Raw genomic sequence first — 22,298 nt, forward strand, 5'->3', positions numbered from 1 at the left:
ATTGGGAGACACTAAGAGGCAGCAGGTTAAGGTAACTGCGAGTCACAAGTTTGGGAACCACTGCTGTATAATTTATACCGGGTAAATAAATTAATAAATTCTATCGATCAAGCTGTCTATAATATACATAAATATATTTAACATCTTTATTAACATGCTATAATAGAAATTCTTAGTTTTATATAGACTAGAGAACAATAAGTCAATTTATATCTGAAGGTAACTTGAAAAGTGTAATGAATTATTCACGAATTCAATATCAAAGTAACCAGCTCTGAAACCATTCAATAACCAGCCAACATATAAATTCTTATTCTAGCTTTCAAGCCAGTGAAACTTTAGCTGCAATTTTCTAAAAAGGCGGATGCAATGGCATCTAGCTCTTATTTTTCTATATCCTCTTATAAAGATAAGTACTATTGAATAGGATCTTTCTTTGTTAAAGTGCCACATTGACATCATCTTGACCTAACTCGTTTTATAACGTTTGCATTTTTAAAGAAAAATTCATTCCTGGTTTAACTTTTATTAGGTATAAAGACATTCCAAATTATAGAATTAAATATCTACATATCTATTTCTTCTGACAAAGTTAGATCAATGACAAACACCACTTTGTTGTTAACAGGAAAGTAGTAGATGTACAGGGGCAAGATACTACGACAGCTTTGCATTGTTACGTAAAAAAATGTTTCTTAATCTCTCTAAAACGCTATTCATTACGATTTCTAATAGTAAAACATCAAATTCAAAATACAAAAACATTAGTAGACTTTACTTCAAAAGTTTCTCCGGGAATATAATTACAAACAAATCTTCCTATCAAATCTGCCTCCATTTTCAATTACTCTTTTTAAAATGAAAGTATAGTTTGCACAATTAAAAAAAAACCCTTTTAATGCTTGTAAAAGGAAGTTGTTAATGCCATTCGATTTTCTATTAAGATAGGTTCTTAGTAAATAGAATTAAAGTTTTCCTGCTTGAAAATGTAGATTTAGAAGCGTAGTTTTTGTTCAAAGTTCGAAAGAATCGAGTTCAAAGCAAAATTTCTTTGAAAAGATTTCATAAAATTTTGTTTTTATTGATTCATAGTAAAATTTTTCAAGTTTTTTTTTGTTTTTTTAATTATATTTAATGCTTTTCTAAAAATTAATAACTATATCTGTCATTAAGTATAAATTATTTCCATAAAAATACATACTAATAATGGGTGAAAGCACATTCAATGTACGATTTGGCAGAGGATAACTCGTAAAATTTTAAAAATGTAACAGCAATTAAATAACCAAATCATTAATTAATCTTTGCATTTAGTAAAAATAAAACTAATTAATCATAAATATATATATATATATATATTACTTCAAATGTAAATCGTAAAATTGTGCAGGTAATTATAAACAGTCTGGATATAAATATAGTGTGTCTCTATACAGTGACACAAATCAAGCCTACCAATGGCCGACTAAATAAAACAATTGAACACTGGTAATTCGTGTCTGGCCATCATGCAGTGTTCTGGATTTTCTTCATGTGCCTAACACCTAAACAGAATCCAGTTTACGTTTGTAGGCATTTTTATACATAAAATTTAGTTATAGTAATTTTTTTTATTATAACTGATCGTAATTCCCATTATTTTCTTTATTATATTTTTCTCTAAATGACAGACCATCTCGATTTGCTTCCTTTAATTACTTTTACTTTAGTCTTGATCCTATCGACATAAAACACTGGAGTTATTAAGCTTCAAAACAGATGAACAAAATGCTATTCTCCTACATATAAACACACTCACATCCGTACATACAAAAAACATAAAAATCTTGGGAGGTCATTTTTTGCCCTATAGCTATACTTTTCTTCTGTTATATATAGCAGTAAGAAGAAAACTTTTTAAACCATAAATTGACAAGGACGGAGAATGTAAGTTATCCTTTGAAATTTCAGTATTTACTAAAAGTTTACAGCAATTTTCTGGCTGCATTATTCAGCAGTTGATCTGTTGGATGTTTTTCACACCGACTCTGATGTCTACTGTGTTCTAACGTGTGTATCGAGTGCCATTCTCTTTGTCTGGATAGATAAGCATCAGTTTTTCCTTGATCCGTAGTTTATATATAAATTCGAGAAAATTTCGCAGAATAATGAAATTTTTCCTTTATAAAATGACTTCGAGTAACAATACTTTTTTCAGAAATAAATATTTAGTAAAATTTTTAATAATTTTTTATATTGAACGACATAAGCCCTATAAACAAACAAAGATTTACAATTCATTTTAAAACAAAAAAAAAATAATTGTTTTTATTAAAGCAGAAAACATTACGTAAATAATATTACGTGACACTTTAACAAATCTTATATTATTATAAATGAACGTCATGTTCCTTCATCCCAAATATAACGACAGAATGAAAACATTTTCTTTCAGAATTCTCCTCATAACCGAATAACAACATCGTTAATGCCATCCACATTCAACTGTGAAAACCAGTGTCTCACGAGATGTTACAGTCACGTTTTCTGCATAAGAAAATCGTAATGTTTCGTCAAACTCTATATTCATTTATTGCAAACATTTTCTATGAAATAACATTGAATAAATACTACATTAACATCTTCCAATTTTTCTGAGATTTTCTTCTATGTATATTAGATACTTAAATACAGTTTGACCACGATTTACGAGTATTCATATTCCAAAATTCGATACAACTGTTTGTTTTATTGGTTTTCTTCTGGCATTTAATTATGTTACTTTTACGTTAAATTATGGGAATTTGTGTTTAAATTTATCGAAATGGATTAGGGACTAGAAAAGGATTAATTCATTTTCCATTATTTCTAACGCAAAATTCATTCGACTTCGAACAATTCGGACTTCGAACGGCCTGCTGGAACAAATAAATTCAATATACTTAGTATATTGAATTTATATAGTATATAGTACTATAAAAATATATAGTATATTTTTATAGTTTTACAGATTATATTTTTAATTAAGAACTCTACATCTTACTCGTGTCGTTCTACTTACGGTGTAAGTAGTTCTATATTGAAATTTGTGTTTTTAAAAGAGAATTTTAGAAGTTACGCTATGAGGAATTAAAGTATACAATTATTTATTGTAACATCGTCACAATGTCGGGGGAAAACAATTTTTAATTTATATAATCTTAAATATATGCTCTCCATTTCAAATTAGTAGTGTCTTGTCCCTGTAGATCATACTTTTCCTTTAACACTAGAGTCGTGCCGGTCATCTAAATCTATGTTAATTGCATAGGAGTTATTAAGCTTCAAAGTGAGTGAATTGTTCAACATTCACACACTAACATCCATACACAGAAAAATTTGACCGAATTTTTTCCATTTTTCGACGTTTCAAGGTCCCCTGAATCCAACAATGTAAAAGTTTGGAAGTCATTTTCGACCGATCGCCATACTTTCCCTCGGTTAAACATAACAGAACCAGAAAAGTAAAATGTGAGAGTTGATTTTATTGTAAGAATTGAATGTATTTTCCAATCCATATTATTATATTTTGTGTGTAAGAAAGTCAATTGAAATTCTCTTAAATTTAATTTTACTGTATTTCATTTCGAATATTTTACAATGACAAAATAGCTATTCAAATGATACAGTATATTTTGATTATATCACATTCATATTTGTTTTATTTTTATAATAATTAATGGATATGACGCTTAAATACTTCTTCTATCAATATTCCAGTTGTGTAAGTACTGATATTAATTTTATTATTAATTTAAAACAAGTTCCTGTTCACTGGGTAAAAAGGTAAAATTTTTGACATGTTATTTACAGACTGAAATACATAAAACGATTGTTATAATATATCCCCACCTCCTCAGCAGTTTACTTACAATTATATTCAAACACCAGAAAACTTTTTGAGCTTACTATTAATTTATTATTCAAACGTTTTCACCCTATTTCTAATAGGCCATCCTCAGGAAATTACTGTTCTACAATCGAACACAAAGCTTTTCGAATACACGTTAAATTTAAAATTATTTAAAATCTTTTAAAACTTTAACATTAAACTGTAAATATTAAATAAAGTACTAATACATTATGTAACTAAAAAAATGTAAAAATATAAACTAATATAACGAAAATACATTAAATCACTTTAAGCATAACCGCCACAAGTTTTTAAGGGTTTTTAATTCCCATTACTTTTTCTATCATGTATTTACAGGCCGTTAGAAGAGCATTCGCGTCCTTGGCATTTAAGCAATCGTTATTCACTTTACTCTTACATATCTCCATTATTCCATACCTAATGCAATTGTCGGAGAGATTGGACCACCTTAACTATTCTTGCCTTATCCCATTTTACATTTGCTCCTTCCGTTTGTGCCATGACTGCCAAAATGGTGTTATTGTGTCCTCTATTAACGTCGTACTTGTGTTCTCTTAGACGTATTGCCAAGTTTCTTCTGGTTACACCCATATAACTTTGCCACTCCCGACTGCTGATTTTCAAAAGGAATTTTATAAACACCAGCTTTTTCTTGCATTCTTGCTTCGTCTTTATCATTTCTTAGTAATCTATAGATGTTTGACAATATTACAGTTTAATGCTGAAGTTTTAAAAGATTTTAAATAATTTTAAATTTAACGTGTATTCGAAAAGCTTTGTGTTCGATTGTAGAACAGTAATTTCCCGAGGATGGCCTATTAAAAATAAGGTGAAAACGTTTGAATAATAAATTAATAGTAAACTCAGAAAGTGTTTTGGTGTTTGAATATAATTGATTGTTATAACACAAAAATTACAATAACACAAATACAAAAACATGCAGATTATTTTTTCCAGTCCATAAAACTTTTATTAAAACAAAAGTTTTAAGCTTAAAATTATCATCAGCCTTTACGTTCCCGACAGACTAATTGATATCTTTGGTGTGTAATTAGATTTGTGAAGAATTATCTAAACATGAAACTAATCCCTTCTTCACCTCATGATCTTAATTTATTTGTCATTCTAGATGGAGTACTGCAATAACATTCTCCTTTAATTAATTGTTGTATAAAGACATCAGCATTGAGTTAAACTAATAAAGTTAATTTATTATGAAAGAGTAAATGAATCTTGTTGCTAGAACTAATATAATGAAACCTTGAAATGGCGCCATTTTGAATTGCGTTGGTTTTGTCAAGCGCTAGTGAGTACTTTTGAATGAATTTTTTCCACAAATATCTTTTCCACGAGAATCTTTCGTGTTTATAAATTACTAATCATACTATAGGATGTCCCAAAAGTCTCCACACAGTGACAAAAATCAAGCCTACCAGTAGACAAATAAATAAAACCATTGAACATCGGTAGTTGGTCATCGGTTCAATGACCAACTACCAGTGTTCAAACACATTAATGGTGCACCTACTACCATCAATATTATTCAGATCTAAAATATTCCAATATTCGAATAACTCGAACTGTAAACTTAAGTATGGCACCTTATATAACTTATTTATTTAATAAATGCTATATGACTTGTTTTTACGTATTTCTCTATATTAAGGAGAAATTATTTATTGTGAGTTCCGATAACAAGTCTTCCATTTCTGGTCTCCATTTTTATATATCTAACTCTATTCTTCAGATTAAGGATGGGCAGACAGAGAAATCCCATTGGAATTTATAGATCTGCAATTTTAAAATTTCAGCCCAATAGGCATTAAGAAGGCAAGCCTATTATGTGAGAGTCTTGAGATATCTCAACAGACCACCCACGGTGAGTTTCTAGTGTTTTTCGACCCTCCAGGATTCAATTACTGGTCACAGAAGTGGTAAACTGTCACCTAACTACTCGGCCGTCCGTCCTTAATGTAGTCTGCTTCGTTACTTCATGTTTCTGTTATTACGGTTATTATGTTAGACATGTATGTCCTCCTCGAACTTGCAGGATTTAAACTGCTTTACACAGAAGATGAGAAGTATGACACCACATTTTGTAATCGTTTCAAGCCGAAACAAAAAAAAAACATGTACAGTAACACCTCGACTTACGTAAAGGTTATGTTTTTGGGTCCGCGTAGGTTCACTAGCCGGATTATCAGGAAGAAGCGCCTGTAGACAAGCGAAATTGGGCATATTTTCGCTTATAATTATTTTAAATAAAATTAAATAGTATAACTAGATGCGACATGGCTAATCTACATTAAATACACTTTAAAATAATGAGTAAAACGTAAATTTAATTCGTACGTAAGTACCTTAACGAATTATATTTCGTTTTAGGGTATTCTGTACATTGTAAATAACTACTATTGTTATACTCTGAGTTCATGTAGTTGAATAAATAATTTATCTAATTAAGACGGCTAAATACAAATAAACCAGCAACTAGTTGCTGAACTTTCCCGGCAACATTTAAAATTTTGGTGGTGCAATCCAATATGATATTTTATTTTAAAAGCTTTTATAATTTTAACTATTATAAAATGGCAAAAACCTTAACTTTGAAGGTAGAGGCGAGTTTTATAAAAAATTGTAAATGCTAATAACGAGTAAAATCGTCATTAAGTCCTACCCTACTGGAGATACACACGATCCCCATTATCTTCCCATCCCTCTCACCTTTAACCATGAAAATTTAGTACCATCAATCCCCCTAACACACAAAACTATGTGCAAAATTTCAGAAATTTTCGTCGAAAAGCACAGGAGTTATTTAGCTACATACAGGGTGAACAAAATAGTGCCCCCCACACTAACATCCATACATATAGAAATTACCAATAAATAGTTTTGCATTTCTCGACGTTTCGAAGTGTCCTGGTCCAAAACGTATAAAAATCTTCGGGGGGTCATTTTTTTGATTATTCAATTTAATGTCATGTAATTGGAAAACCAATTATATATTAAACCCATCAATGACAGTTGGAAACGTTTGCTAAGAGGACATCGTTATTGTTCAATAATCTTTTGAATCAATAGAAAATCAGTACAAAAGTCATATTACAAACACTAAAGTTTCGAGATAAACACTTCAAGTCACTTCTTTCATTCTCTCCTCTTTTCAATTCTGTGTGTGAAGTGCACAGAATTGAGACTTAGCGAGTAAGTGTTTCATCAACACTCACACTGACACCGGTAAAAAACACTTATTTCTTCCTGAAGCATAAATAAGAAAAGAAAGAAATAAGTAGGGTCTGACTCAATGAAGATTTTACACGTTATTAGCATTTACAAAGAAAAAAAAAACATCTTAATAGATGGCGCCAAATGCAGTTATAAATGTTGTCGCCGAGAAAGTCATGCAACTCGTTGCTGGATCTTGTAAGTTACATATTTTAATTATCTTTGAACATAGATAACGAGGGTAGTGTTGGAATAAAAATGTTATTTTATTGATTTATAATTGATTGATTGATTGATTGATTGATTGATTGATTTGATTTTATAAAATTATATAAATGTTACAAGATACAATTTTGGGTTAATTAACGTACCAAGTTATTACTATTATAAGTAAAATAACGGTTCAAATTGAATTCAGATACATTACTTATTGTGTTATATATATATATTGAAAAGAAAAAAAATCCAACAAAGAGTTGCTTAACTTTTCCGGCAACATTTGGTGGCGCTATCTGTTAGGATATCTTATTAATAAAATTTTTTATATTTTTAATTATTATAAAATGGCAAGAAACTTAATTTTGAGGATAGGGATGGGTTTTATAAATAATTGTAAATGCTAATGATGAGTAAAATCGTTATTATGTCAGACTCTACGCTAGATATGACATACCGCTTTATCTCCCCATCCCTTCGACTTTTAATCACCAAAAGTTAATAGCATGAATGGCCCTAATACGCAAACCTCTCCGCCTAATTTCAGAAAATTTTCAGAAAAATCGCATGCGTTATTTAGCTTCAAAGAAAGTGAAGAAAAGCATGCCCAACACACATACACACTGACATTCATACATACAGAAATTACCTCCGAGATTTTTGGCATTTATCAACGTTTCAAGTTCCCCGAAGACCGAAAATGTAAAACTCTTGAGGGGGGGATCATTTTTTGACCGATCGCTATACTTTCCCTCTGTTATACATAACATCCGGGAAAGTAAAAAGATGATAAAATTAATTAATGAACACTCGTTATGGAACGAGTTAGCATCGTGAATAAGCATCTAATCCTAGATGCTTATTCACGATGCTAATCCTAATGATTATTCATCTAAGCATAATCCTAATGATATTTTATATAAAAATTGAAAATTGAAGGCATTGAGACGATGTCACAATATTTTTTCTAGTTGCTATAACTAATGATTAAGCTTAATACACACCCAGTCTATTTAATTAACTTAACCAACATGTATTTCGACCTTAGTGGCCCTTAATGATTGGATGATATACATGAAACAAAATATATGGTGACAATTGCCAACGTTACAATATGCGTTAATAGCATAATTATTACAAATTATTACATACGCCTTATTAACAGGTTACTATTAAGCTTAGATTTCCTTTTAACGGGTATGCTGCCAACACCAAGGAAGAAAACGAAACATTTCTTAAAAGAAATTCTAGAAATGCTAACCGTTGGGCTCATGCTTAGAAAAACCAGAAATTACAGACTCCTTAGAGAGGGTATAATTTCATAAAGAATTATTTAAATAATCGTATTCTATCTGTTCAATTTTTTAATATTAAAACAACGTAAAAACGTACTTTGAAAATGTAATTATCTTATTCATTTAATAAAATCTCTTACCAATTACTGAAAATACAATAATTTGGTAAGAAAGGAGACTTTGAACTAATAGAACTACAGATACAATTTTGCCTAGCTAGATCAGTCGGTTAATGTTACCTATGGTTCCAAAATGGCGGCTCGTCTCTGATTCTAGCAAACAGAAGAAAGGAAACAGTGGGGACGCACGTTCTAACCTAACCTATTCTAACAATTTTATTGGTAATAGTTATGGTAATTTATTAGAATAGGTTAGGTTAGGTTAGAACGTGCGTCCCCACTGTTTCCTTTCTTCTATTTGCTGGAATCAGAGACTAGCCGCCATTTTGGAACCATAGGTAACATTAACCAATCAGTCAAATATCCCACTGTGCAAACTCACAATACTTTTTTAAGAATTAATTACATTTTCATATATACAAGAACCGACTGAAGCCTTTTTAAGGTTATTTTTATTATACTTTTTACATGTTTAAGTGTTTATCGTATAAGACATAAAATCAAGAGAAGTAAAACCAATTGAATTCGATGCGCATTGTTGGAAAAATGAAGGCACGAAACATGCACAATATGTATTACAGAGTATAATGAGTGTGTTAAATACGAAAAGTGCAAAAATGTTGATTAAATTGTTAAATAAAAGAGGTATCTCACCCTTAAGTATTAGGTAACTCTCCCGGAGGTAAGGGATAGTTGCCCAAAATGGACAAGCGTCATTTCTTTGCTACCACTCTGTTACGTCGAGATTTTACTTAACTTTGTTTACATTTTATTAAAAGATAACCTTTGGCTGTATATGCATTATATAATTATTTCATCTTGAAACTACAGTTAAGCGAGTTATATGCGTTTTGGGTGTGCGGACCTGACAATTTTAACCAGAGGTCCTCTAGGAAGAGGGAGCAGTGCTTTACAGAGCCCTATCCTGTCATTAAATTCTTAAGCACTGCGCACGAGGAGGTGGGTATTGCGACTGGCTCGATGGACCTTACATTAAGGCAGGACGGGTCGGTAGGAAGGCCTATAGCAGATTGCGGGGTGGCATCTAGCTCTTACTGTGGGTGAAGGCCTAGTCTGGAGCTATGCTACAATTGATATTTGAATCTGTCGTAGCGGATCACAATGCATAAGTACAGTAGCGAGGTTGCAGCATCGGGAGCCTGGCAGGAATCCGATGTTATTATTGTTTTTCTTCGTTTTTTTTTTGGAACGATCTTGCAGATGTATACCATTCCAGGAGCTGAGGATTATCGAAGGGAAAATTCGTTCTACAGAAGCACTGAATAGCGAATCATTTCTTTGCTACCACTCTGTTACGTCGAGATTTTACTTAACTTTGTTTACATTTTATTAAAAGATAACCTTTGGCTGTATATGCATTATATAATTATTTCATCTTGAAACTACAGTTAAGCGAGTTATATGCGTTGAAAAAAAAATGTATAGGCACCTCACCCGGTTTGTAATAACAATAATAATGCCACGAAAGGTGGTAAAGTTGATACGATTATATCATAAAGACATTGTATTTGTGTATTTGTACCAAAAAAGAAAACTCACTAAATCAAAATTTAAATTGGTATATAAATTTACTAAAATGGAAAATTGTTGACAAACGTTCCCTTTAAAAGTATGTCCATTAGACCATACTTGCATTAAAAATTTATATATGACATACACGAAGATAAATAACGTATATATAACTATATAAAGCTAAGGAGATACATTTTATATATTATTAACATTGTTTCAGGAATGTTTGATCGATTCTTTGAACAACAGCAGCATATATTTCGAACACAATCAGAACGTCAAGCTACAATATCGCTGTGGGAGGTTAACAATACAAACATATTAATATAAATTTCTCTTTCGCGAAACGAAGCATACAATGAATTAATTCGAAATTTAATAAGACTTGTAGCTACTTCTTCAATGTATTGATTTATATTCATAACAAAGGAATAAAATTGGATCAAAGCCAAATGTCTTTACCTTTATCAACATTCTTCTTTTATCATATCTGCTTCAGGTTATTTTTCTTTTCTGCAATTTCTTCTTTTTCATTCTTATTTTTACTTTCTCACTTCTCTAGTTTTGTTATCTCTTTGGTTTCTTTTTTCTTGCGTATAAAAATTAAGTTATTTCTTCACAAAACACAATTGTATTATGCTTTCAAAAGTTAACAAATTCAGTTAAAAGTAGTAGTAAATTTCATGTATGACAATAAATTTTATCAAAGCTTTCTTCTATATCATACTTAAAACTTATATCCAATTAAAACTCTGCGAGAAATCTATAGGAAGAACATGCCAAATATTCTGATATAAATTTAAATATTTTTGGCATTTACCTGATAAATAAATGATTGGTAAGAATTATTTCAATTAATTAACCAGCAGAAACAAATTTCGATTAAATTTGTTTTGTAATCATTTAAATTCACTTGAAATTCTCGAGATAATGTCTATTTACTTTAATGATAGTAAATTATACTCCCGATTTTTACTCTCCGCATTATAATAATAATAATAATAATTATTATTATTATTATTAAATAAAATCGGGAGTATAATTTCGGAGTATAATGGAGTATAATGCAATAAAAATCGGGAGTATAATAATAATGATAATATAATGAAAAATATAATGAATTATATAATGAAAAAAATTTCTAGGTGAAGAATTATTAAAGCGTTCTATAATATCCACTCTTTTATAATTCAATTTACTCTGCTATTTGATGTTAGTTACGTACGAGTGGTCAGTCCACCTCCACGACACGAAGAAATTTGTAGGTATTAGGAGACACGTGACTCGTATTTGTGTGGGATAAGTAAGTAGAATTTTTGTACTTAGACAGACAGACAGAAGAAATTATGTCATTTTAGACAGCATCGTGACGCTATAAACTTGTCATTTAGATTAATAAATGTCGGTTTAATTGTAGATTTGTCACATAATATCCTTCTACCTGCCATTAAGCATGTTATAGGACGAGCTGCTTCCAGTCTATGAATTGTTTTGTCACTGGAATAAACTGGATAAAAACTTCAAAATTATTAATTGGTATAGAAAATTCAAGAAAGCCATTAAAACACTTAATTAAAGTGGAAACGGAAAAATTGCTAGATTTATTTTCCCCTTCATTTTCTTCTTAGATCAATTTCCACAATATCAAAATATTGCAGGCGGAATTAAGTCGACATATGTTAAATCATCTGCGTAAAGATGCCAACAAACATGGACGACTAAGATCTATGACATCGAGACCTCACATAGTGTTCTGGGTTTTCTTCGTGTGTCTAGCACCTAAACAAAATCCACTTTCCACATAGGAAGTCCTGCTAGAACTTACCCAATTGGCAGATCACCCATGTGTTCCGTTGCCTTACTACGTCAATCCACTGACACAAGTCTTAATGCTGACATTTTTTTAATGTTTTGTGAATAAAGTTACATTTTACCTTTGTATGTATGGAAACTTTTCGGACATCCTGTGTAAGCATAGAAAACTGTCACCCATATTCAATTAGAATCAGAGTTTTATCTATGATGTGTAATTTATATCTTGCCAATCATACAAACCTAACATCGTATTCCAACAAACCGGAAGTTCCGCCGTTACTTATCTCTAGTTTCGAGGATTTAATCGAGAATATGAAGTACTTACAGCCCATTTGGATTTAAAAAGTTGTTCGTAATCTTCATATATTTTGATATAAGTTATAAATTTATTAAGTGGTTTTTAAACTATTTTCGTGTATATACCCGTAGTTATTTCAAATGAAAATGATTCTTGTTCCAAATTACAATAATAGCGGTGCATCCGGTTCCGTTACCTGCGCTTCTATTTTACCTATTTAGACTTAATTTTTTAAAGAATTCTTTTAACTAAAATGTTTGTATTCTGTACATATTTTATCCTAAATATCCGTCTTGCGCAAAACCGATCAATGCGATTAATTTAACACATTTCAGCAACAGAAAGCTTGGGAATAATTTTAAGGTACAGTGCATTGTATATGTTTTGAAGCTAATGATTGGCTAGCTTAATCAGTTTAAATTGGTTTAAAAAGTTCATATTATCATGGGTCCAGGTACCGGACTTTGTCCAGGGTAAAATGTCCGGAACCTTTCTTTTGGTAAGTTCCGTGAGTGGATAGACTACGGCAGCATAGTTGGATATATATTCTCTATAATAATTGCATAAACATAAGAGGCTTCTTAATTGCCTTTAGGTTCTAGGTACGGTTAACCGCGAGATGACTTGAACCTTGCCGGAATCTGTGCGACGCTTCCCTGAGCCGATGACGTGTCCAAGATACTTGATCTCGGGCTTAGCGAAGGAGCATTTTTTGATATTTAAGATGAAACGTACTTCTTCCAATTTCGTGAAAACCTTATCTAGATGGTCTGGATGTGTTTCCCAGCCACTTGAAAAGATGTCGTCAATGTATGTCCGCGCAAAATCGAAATTGAGCCAAGACTTTGTTCATTTTTCTTTGGAAGGTGGCAGCACCATTCTTTAAACCAAACACCATAACCTTGAAACGGTATTGTTCTTTGTGCGTTTTAAAAGATGTTAAGTCCCTAGTCTCGACTTCCACAGGTATCCCAGTAGTAAGTAGTAGGTAAGTCCAAACAATTTTCACGTTGGATTCGAGAGATAAAATTGCCAACATGAACTTTTTCCGTTGAAAAGCATACCGTTAATTTTTTAAATAGCTTTATTTGCCGCTTCTTCTATCTCGAAATGTACAATCCACATCCTTTCGAAATTCACCAGTGGCCAAAAAGTTTCTGTCCCTGAACACTGGGAGTTCGGTCACGGTTTCGCGCCTCTCCAAGACGGGTTGGCCATTTGGAGTTTTCCGGGTTTTCTCCACGTCTGTAACTCCTAAATAGGGACCAGTTACACCTAAAACGACCTTCCAGAAGGCATCCACTTAGGCAGATCGTCCAAGTGTTGCGTAGCCATAATTTAATAAAACAAACCATATCCTTTCGAAATACCTCTTTCGTCGGTTACAACTTTGCAAGAAAGAATGTTTCCAAAAATTGAAAATGTATTATATACTTCTCTGTTAGTAATGTGCTTTTCCAAATTTTTAATGTAAACATTCCCGATACCAGTTTTCTTCAAATAGCATCTCTCTGATATCCACATATTACGGATTGGCTTTCCATATATCAAATCATAATTCATTGTCTCTAATGCTCTTGCTGCACCTTGGTAATTGATGTAAACGTAACCCAATGATATCGATCAGGCAGGTCAAACACGCGGCCCGCCAAGACGTTTTAAAAAAATTTAAATATCGAGCTTTGACGCTTGAAGTTGAAAAGTTTGAACTTTTTGGTTGACGCTGGCGTCGCGTGTGGTTGCGTGATCGCTCGGGACGCTGCGCGCTGGCGCGAGGCGTCAAATGAAAAGCGGAGATAAAAACACAAGACAATTAGAAACATGATAGAAAACGGAGCGATCTAATCTGACGCACGACACATATTTGTGTGGCCGTCAGCCATACTGATATTTGTATATTTGTACATATTTTATTATATTATGTTAAGCTTAGGAATTTCTCTTTGTTTTTTGTTCTAACTGTTCTAGAAATTGTTGATGAAAACTTACAAAAGGAATTAATTGAAATCCAATGTGATAATTTGCTGAAGCAAAAATATATAGAAGTTAGAATTCCAGATTTTTATACATATTTATCTGTAGATCGGTTTCCTAAAATGTTATCGTTTGTATGGCTATGTATGTTCGGAAGCACTTATTTATGCGAGCAACTATGTTCTTTAATGAAAAATAACAAAAATTCAGAAAGGTCAAGGTTAACCGATCAACATTTATCATCAATTTTAAAAATTGCATCAGCTCAATATATTCAACCAAATTTTGATGACTTGTATGAGATCTGGATTTTATAGTCCGAAATTTTAATTATTTAATATTAATAATTCTCTATTATACAACAGTTTAGTCGACAAAATTCCTTAGCTGAGAAAAATAAGAGACCATCTTCCCCTAACTGTCAACTATCCATTGTTTTTACACTGTGGCAGATCAACTTGCACCTTAAGTTTATAGTTAGCATCGGAATTTGTCATTTGTTTTGGATCCCGGGAACACCTATAACCCTAATCGCAATCAGCCATCGATCACGTCACCGATTTTCCCATCAAAAAGCTATACTCTTCCCCCCTTGGGAGAAGATCGTCGACCAAAATCAAGTCACGTTGGATTTACCATCTTACCCTTGTGCCTAACGAATAATTTTATCCTGGTGCCCAATTAGATTGTTAAGAATAGACGGATTAACAAAGAGGTATGGAACTCACTTATGTGAACTCTCTCTCTCCTTCGCGTGTTAGGGATTTATAACTCCCCTCAATGTTAGATTTTTGTAACGTTTTATTAGTATCCAATAAACCGTTGTTTCCTTGTTAATTGGTGTCTTCCTTGTTCGAATATCGCCGGTCGTCTTACCGACGACCCCACCTCGTCCCTCCCACTCTCCTTCCGCTCGACTGGACAAAACCATCCAGTCCCCGCGGGACAATTAACGTAAACAAGCCATCTTGACAAGTTTAAAAAAATAACATGAAATATAAAATGTCTATGTATGTATAATATACAACACATCGAGTCTAATAAATACATAATACATAATATAATCATTCTAAAAATCGTATTTTATTAATTTTTTGAACATTGAAAACATGCGGCCTCCGACTTAACACAAAATAGATCATGTGGCCTATAATATCATATGAGTTTGAGATGCCTGATCTAGATCATTGTAGAGAATCCATTATTACTAAAGAACTCATTTAAAATCATCTTTAAAAGAGAAGACTTTGAACACTTTTTAAAAATCTTATCCAAAACGAATTTTTTTTTTCCGTTACGGCCGTTACGGCATTCGAAATTTATAACACTTGTTTTCCACTTTCAAATTCAAACATTAGCATTCTTAGAAGCCAAAAACATAAAATAAATAAAAGAACATAAATATAAATCCAGCAGTAGTAGCATATATATATATAACATAGACTATAGACTATGCCATGCTCGTCGAGTAGTGTAGTCGAAAAGGCTTTTAGTATTTTAAGTTCTCGTTTTCGCATCTTCAACCGATTATTAACGTACAGTGAAGATCACACAACAAAGATGGTATTACACAAATTCAATTTCTAACTGTGATGATGCTGATGCGGGACTATAACAGGGAAAAAGCAGGAGTAGGTAAAAAGGCTTCATCAGTAAATAATTATTGTAGTGCTTACCTTGAAAGAAATGCTATTCTGTCATTAGGACATAAAAGATCTACCGACTCGGCATACACAGGCTCAATATCTTGTGGTGGATTATCAGAACCAGCTGCTAAGATTGGTGATATATTGTTGATAGTTCTGTTGTTATAAAAACAGTACAAAAAATACTTTTTGCTTTATCCATAACATATATTCTTATTTAACCTAAAATATTTACTGTTCATTTGTTTATGGACAGTTCCTCAGAAACCTAGCTATCACATTATATAGGTACCACTGCGATACCTCTACCAGTGCTGTCTTCCACTTTTTTACGTTCCCTTGTGTAGCGGTCAAGTTGTGTTTTCCAACTGCTTTCAGCACTGTTAGCATTTGTAACATAAAAACTTTATAGAAGTGAAGCTTTTGTACATCTTTTTCACTATTTTAATCACTAAAATGCAATACAAAACACTATCTAATAACACTCAATTAATTTATTGCTTGATACATTTCTAACAATGTACTGTACACAAATAAAATTTAATTTAGAACAGAATAATTTAGTATATAAATTTAATTGTAATTGTATAATTCCAGTGACATAGTTGTATATAGGTGAAACAGAAAGAATATTTAAAATGAAATATGAATATTTGGAGCTAATTAAATTAGATATAGAAAAGTAATAAACAACTGTTCAGGCACAGGATTGCAAAAAATGCATATTGGATATTAGTGAATTAAAATTTGCAATATTATAAAGAAAAATGTAATTATCTGGAAAGTCCAGTGTGATTAAATCCAAATTTTTATAATAAAACTCACCCATTTAACTTATAAACTTCTGTACGTACGATTTTATAATGTATATGTGATACATTTTTTAAAAAGACAATATTTATATTCTACGATTTATTTGTACTATAATTACAAATGTAGTAAAAATAATAGCTTTATTATCATATTATTACGATATTTACTATAATAATATAGTAAGCGTGCTATACTTAGCTATTTTATTATATACTGACCTAAGAAGACACAAAATTTATTTGATAATTTGACATAATTGATATATTTAGAATGTAATAAGGGATTATATAAGCATGAAACTAATCTATTTTTCACCTCATGATCTTAATTGATTTGTCATTCAAGACGAAATACTGCAATAACATCCTCCTTTAATTAATTGTCGTGTACACACATTAACATCGAGTTAAACAAATAAATTGAATTAAATTCCGTATAATAAAAATTAAACAATTTTTAAATCTTTATAACTGGATTATTTATTTAATGCAATTATAAAATTTTAAATGTGAGAGTTTTAACGATGTAAAAACTTATATAATTTTAATAAAATTATATTAAATTATTCTCACAAGATTTATACATTACTTCGTTAATCTTTTAAAACAAAAAAGATTTATTTATTTTATTCTTTAGAATCTTGTATCCTGAAGATTAGATTATAAATTTAATTTATAATGATTTTCTTAAATGTGATGTATATTATCGTATTTATTTGTAAAACATTAATATTTTATAATTATAATAAATTATATTTAAATCTTTGAAATTTTAATTTTATATGCTATAAATCATAAAATAGTAATTGCTATTTATTCCAGACATTTTTAATAAAATAAATATTTGCAAATTATCATATCCTTATAAATGAAGATGTTGAACACACAAACACATTGTACAGTACATATCTCACTATCAAAGTCGTTTACTCTATTAATTATTATCAATAGAAGCTTTTTTACTGAACAAAGAAGTTAATTTCTTCTTTAATTAATTAACATAATCTTTCTCTCTTTCTGAACACTATAAATTAACAAATTGTACTTGCTAAATTTATTTAATGCACACTGGTGGGTTTGATTTATGTCACTGTATGGAGACTTTTGGGACACCCTGTGCATAATTTGATTAAATTTAACTTTCTAAAACTGAAATCCTGTTTGAAATTGCCATATAAGACTTTTCTAAATTCCCTAATTTGACCATTATCTTTCAAATTTTTCATTAATTGAAGTGATACAAGATTACAACAACTTCAAATCCGTTCAGCTCTTAAGTGTAAAGTCATCTCAGATTTCCGAATCCATTTCCACTAGGAAGTCTGTAATTGTTTGTCATTTACAATGCCTAACTCATTTATCTAAATCCTTAGGTGTAGAAAGAGAAAAGATTATTTCCATGAATACGAAGAGCAGAAGAATCCTCTTTAGTATAGTTGGTACGTACTATACATATGTATATAACACATATTTATATAAATTGTGTAAGTTAAAACGGTTAATTTTTACAATTTTATATTGTCCTTGTGAGTTTTGAAAAGATATCTTTGTAATAAAATAATCATGGAAACTTCCTCATATTAATATACAACCTTATCTGCAACCATTTGAAAAATTGACTAAAGCCAATTAAAAATTTTTTCCATAAATTATAATATTGTATTTCAGTTAAATATTTGTTTTCTTCTTATCATAAAATCACTGAACAAATCAAAAACCTTGGTCTCAGTTTACAAGCAGGCAATACTTTATCAATGTTCAATTTCTTCAATAAATGACATCCCCTTTTAGAGACTTTCAATAAAAATTATTACGTTAATTATTGGGCTGCAATTTTTAAAAAAATTGTAGATTTATAAATTCCCACTGTCATCCGTCTATCTGTCTTCCTTTGTCTCAAGAACAGCGTTAGATAGATGAAAGACGAGACCAGATACGGAAATTTTAAGAACGGGAGGACCCAATTAACTATATAACTTCTGATGAAAACCGAAAGTCACGTTATTTCAATTCAAAATTTTCCCCTGAAAGGAGTTAAAAGATGACCGGCACGACTCTATTGTTAAAGGAAAAGTATGATGTACAGGGGCAAGCCACTACTAATTTGAGATGGAGAGCATATATTTTTAAATTTCTTTATACTTCATACAAATAAATTCTTTTAATACGGTAATAATGTATAACCTTATCTATTATAAATCACACGATATTTTTATAACTTGAAAATTTCAATCTAATTTTATCCTTATTTTTACAGCGTTGTTTTGGACAAATTATTTCTAATTGAAAACTCGGTAAATTAAGTGTTGCACCGCGGTTTCAGGATTTACATTTAAATGTTGTTAAAGAAAAGATTAATGATTAGTTTAAAAAGTATTGAGGTAAGAAAAATCTCACGTTAGCTAACGCTAAAGAGAATATTAACAATCGCTGGGATTATTTCTAAAATTGTGAAAGCATTTATCTTAATTGGAAACTAAACCAATTCTTTAATATTTCAGTATATATATATTCTTTTTCTCGAACTAATTTTTTCCTTAGAATGAAAGAAAGTTGAATGACTTTTGTTTCCAATCAGCAGTGGAATTATTATTTCAACATATTTAATCTCTCTTAAGTTACAGTATAGCTTTCTTCAATATTTTTTCACAATAATCTAGCTTTTGTACATTTTTGCTGTACAAGTATTATAAAAATGTAAATTTTTCTCGAAAGGCGTTAGATAGATGACCGGCACGACTTTGTCGTTAAAGGAAAAGTATGATGTACAGGGGCAAGCCAGTGCTAATTTGAGGTGGAGAGTATATGTTTTAAGTTAAATAAATTATAAAAATATGAATAAAAATTAAAGCCCGGAATTGGGACGACGTCTCAATAAATAATTGCTCGTCTTCCCTCTCTTTTTCTTTTCAATTTAAAAGTATTGAAAACTTCTATTTTAATACATTAAAATTTGTAACAAGTTAAAGTATACATTCTTATAAATAACAGTATTTTCATTTTATTGTCCTCTTTACGATTTATGGCAAACTTAGTGCCCATAAAACACTGAGAAACTGAACTATTATCACTACAAAAAACAATCGAAGTTATCTAAGGAGCGTAACTTCTTTTGACATAATTTATTATACATAAAATGTATTTTCTTGTATGATATTTGTTTTTAAAAAGTAGTATTTTTTAAATATCTTATTCACGATAATAAAAAATAATAATTCGGAAGTCGATAAAATAACTTTTTTTGTAAAAATAAAAATATTAAAAATCAAATTTATTTTATAAATAGAAAGTGAAAAATGAACGTGAATCATAGTTGTTTCCATTTTAAAAATTCGTGAAAAAGTCTAGTAACTATAAAGATATCGTCTTTAAATGTCCTGTATATCAAATATACCCTAGTTATAATATTATATGAATTTTATTAATGTAAAGGTCCGCTTTTAGCGTAGGAGTTCGGAAAGCCACGCGACTAGGATAATTGGTCCCACCTGGCGTTGGGGCTATAAACGGCCGGGAAGAACAAAGGAGTAGCGTCTCCGTTTAGGGGTCAATGTGTTTGCCACGTGTCGGTTGGCTTGGAAAAAAATGTAAACAACGGACGGACGCGACTGTAAGCTACGTCGTCGGGAGTAGGGCGGACGTCTTTGGAAGCTCCCAGGGAAAAGGAAGGACCTGATTTGTCGCAAGCTGTCGCCGTAGAATTCCTTAAAAGGTAAGGGTGGCGAGAGGAACGGGGAGAAGGGCGAGAGACCGGATACGTGGTAGTCTCTGACACTTAGGAAGCCCGTGAGGTGTAGAGAGAGTGTTCTCCTCTTAGGAATTCCTCGGAGAAGGGTTAGTGTAGAGACCGGACGGCCACGCGGTTGAGCCAACTCCGAAAACCGACCGGAGTTTCCCCAGGGTCTAATAGTCCCCAACAGACTAGCTGTACGTGAAACACCACACCTTTGTTGCATTGTGTGTGTAATGTTGTCAAACTTGCTTTGTATATAAACTGTAAATATTCACTGGACTGAGTGTGGAGGTGTACTTTTCTACGAACCGACGTACTGTACGGATATTCTCAGGTCGTAAGAACCAACTCGAGACGGATCATCGTAAAGATCTTAGCGGATTACGTAAGGATCTTCACTACTAATATATCACATTTTCTCGTGAGCTTTTTTCTGACATCACTACCTTTGATGCATTGGATTAAAAATAATTTCTTTTAAAACTAATCGATTATAAACAATAGAATGCATGTGTATAGTTACAAAACACAATTCATTAGATGTATGAGTGAGCTACTACCACCAGCAATAGCTAACATAGGAAAGTTATTATCTTAAGTTAAGTTTGACCTTTATTATCTTATTATATATTCAAGAAAACTGTTTAAGAATTTTAATTATTAATAAATAAACAGAAACTTTAGTTGATACAATAAAATTAGTTGAATAATGTATGAATTATGAAGAAGAAAAGAATACTCCAGAAGTGGTATAATATAATTAAATCGTTCCAATACTATATGATGTTCATCGCAGTGAATTTTATGCTGCTAAAATTAAATTATGATACTTACATTCGAAATTTTTCAGTAACATGTTATTTATCCTCAATTTTAAACATACCACGAGGAATACTGGAGTACAGATATCCAATTAGATCCCTTAATTACAACAGTTTCTGCAGATTCAGTTGGTCATGGTTACTTTCTGATTACACTGTACAGTACATTTATAACTTAATATACTGTATATTAATTTTATTTTTTAAGTTTAGGGTTGTAATTTTTCTCTCATGTGCCAGTGAACTGTCTGTAAGTAGGAGAAGAAAACATGTGCTATATTTTCTACACAAAGCGGAAAAACGAAGTACCTTAAGGCCTCTCAAACATATGCATTGCTAAAAACAACAAAAATGATACCGAAAAACACTTACCATCTGATGTTAAAGAGAAAACATTGCAATATATTTTCTTGATGAAAGAGAATATTTGACAATAATGGACCCTAGAATCACGTCTTACAAACTGTGTCAGAATCCATTCAAAGAAGAACGACTTAGACGTAAAGAGTCACATGAAGCACCACTCTGCAAGGTTATCCAAGTAAAAGCCACGAGAAAATTTCCTTTGTAAGGGCGTACTGTGTTCTAAAAAGAAAATGTTACTGTTTTTTTATCTACTAAGGAGATAGGCAAGAATAAAATTTAATATACAATGTGCCTTTTATGTAAGGAGGGGTGCCATATGGAGTTGTCTGGTTAGAGTGCGATTTCTCTACACTGGTCAGTTGTTCAAAGGAAAAGTGAATTATAATTTATCATAATATTTGTGATCCATTAGCTAAATTTACATTTTTGCATTTTTTTATTTTGCTGTAATTTCCTCATGAATGGTCAAGTCAGGTATTTGATATTAAAAGTAAACATTTATGGTTTATTGACCTATGTTGATACTACTGCCAACTAGGACACTTTTGTG

General features: G+C 31.2%; 1 protein-coding gene across 1 annotated transcript in view; it reads right to left on the minus strand.

Annotated features, from left to right (window-relative positions):
* LOC136981962 (astacin-like metalloprotease toxin 2) overlaps positions 1 to 22,298 on the minus strand; it is an 84,857-nt gene that overhangs the window by 57,303 nt on the left and 5,256 nt on the right. The window contains exon 2 of the mRNA XM_067278387.1: positions 16,047 to 16,172. Within this exon, the coding sequence (XP_067134488.1) occupies positions 16,047 to 16,172 (126 nt within the window). The remainder of the gene's footprint in view (positions 1 to 16,046; positions 16,173 to 22,298) is intronic.

This window comes from Centruroides vittatus, unplaced genomic scaffold (genome assembly GCF_030686945.1).
Source record: "Centruroides vittatus isolate TY-2023 unplaced genomic scaffold, ASM3068694v2 contig_799, whole genome shotgun sequence".
Classification (NCBI taxonomy): Eukaryota; Metazoa; Arthropoda; class Arachnida; order Scorpiones; family Buthidae; genus Centruroides; species Centruroides vittatus.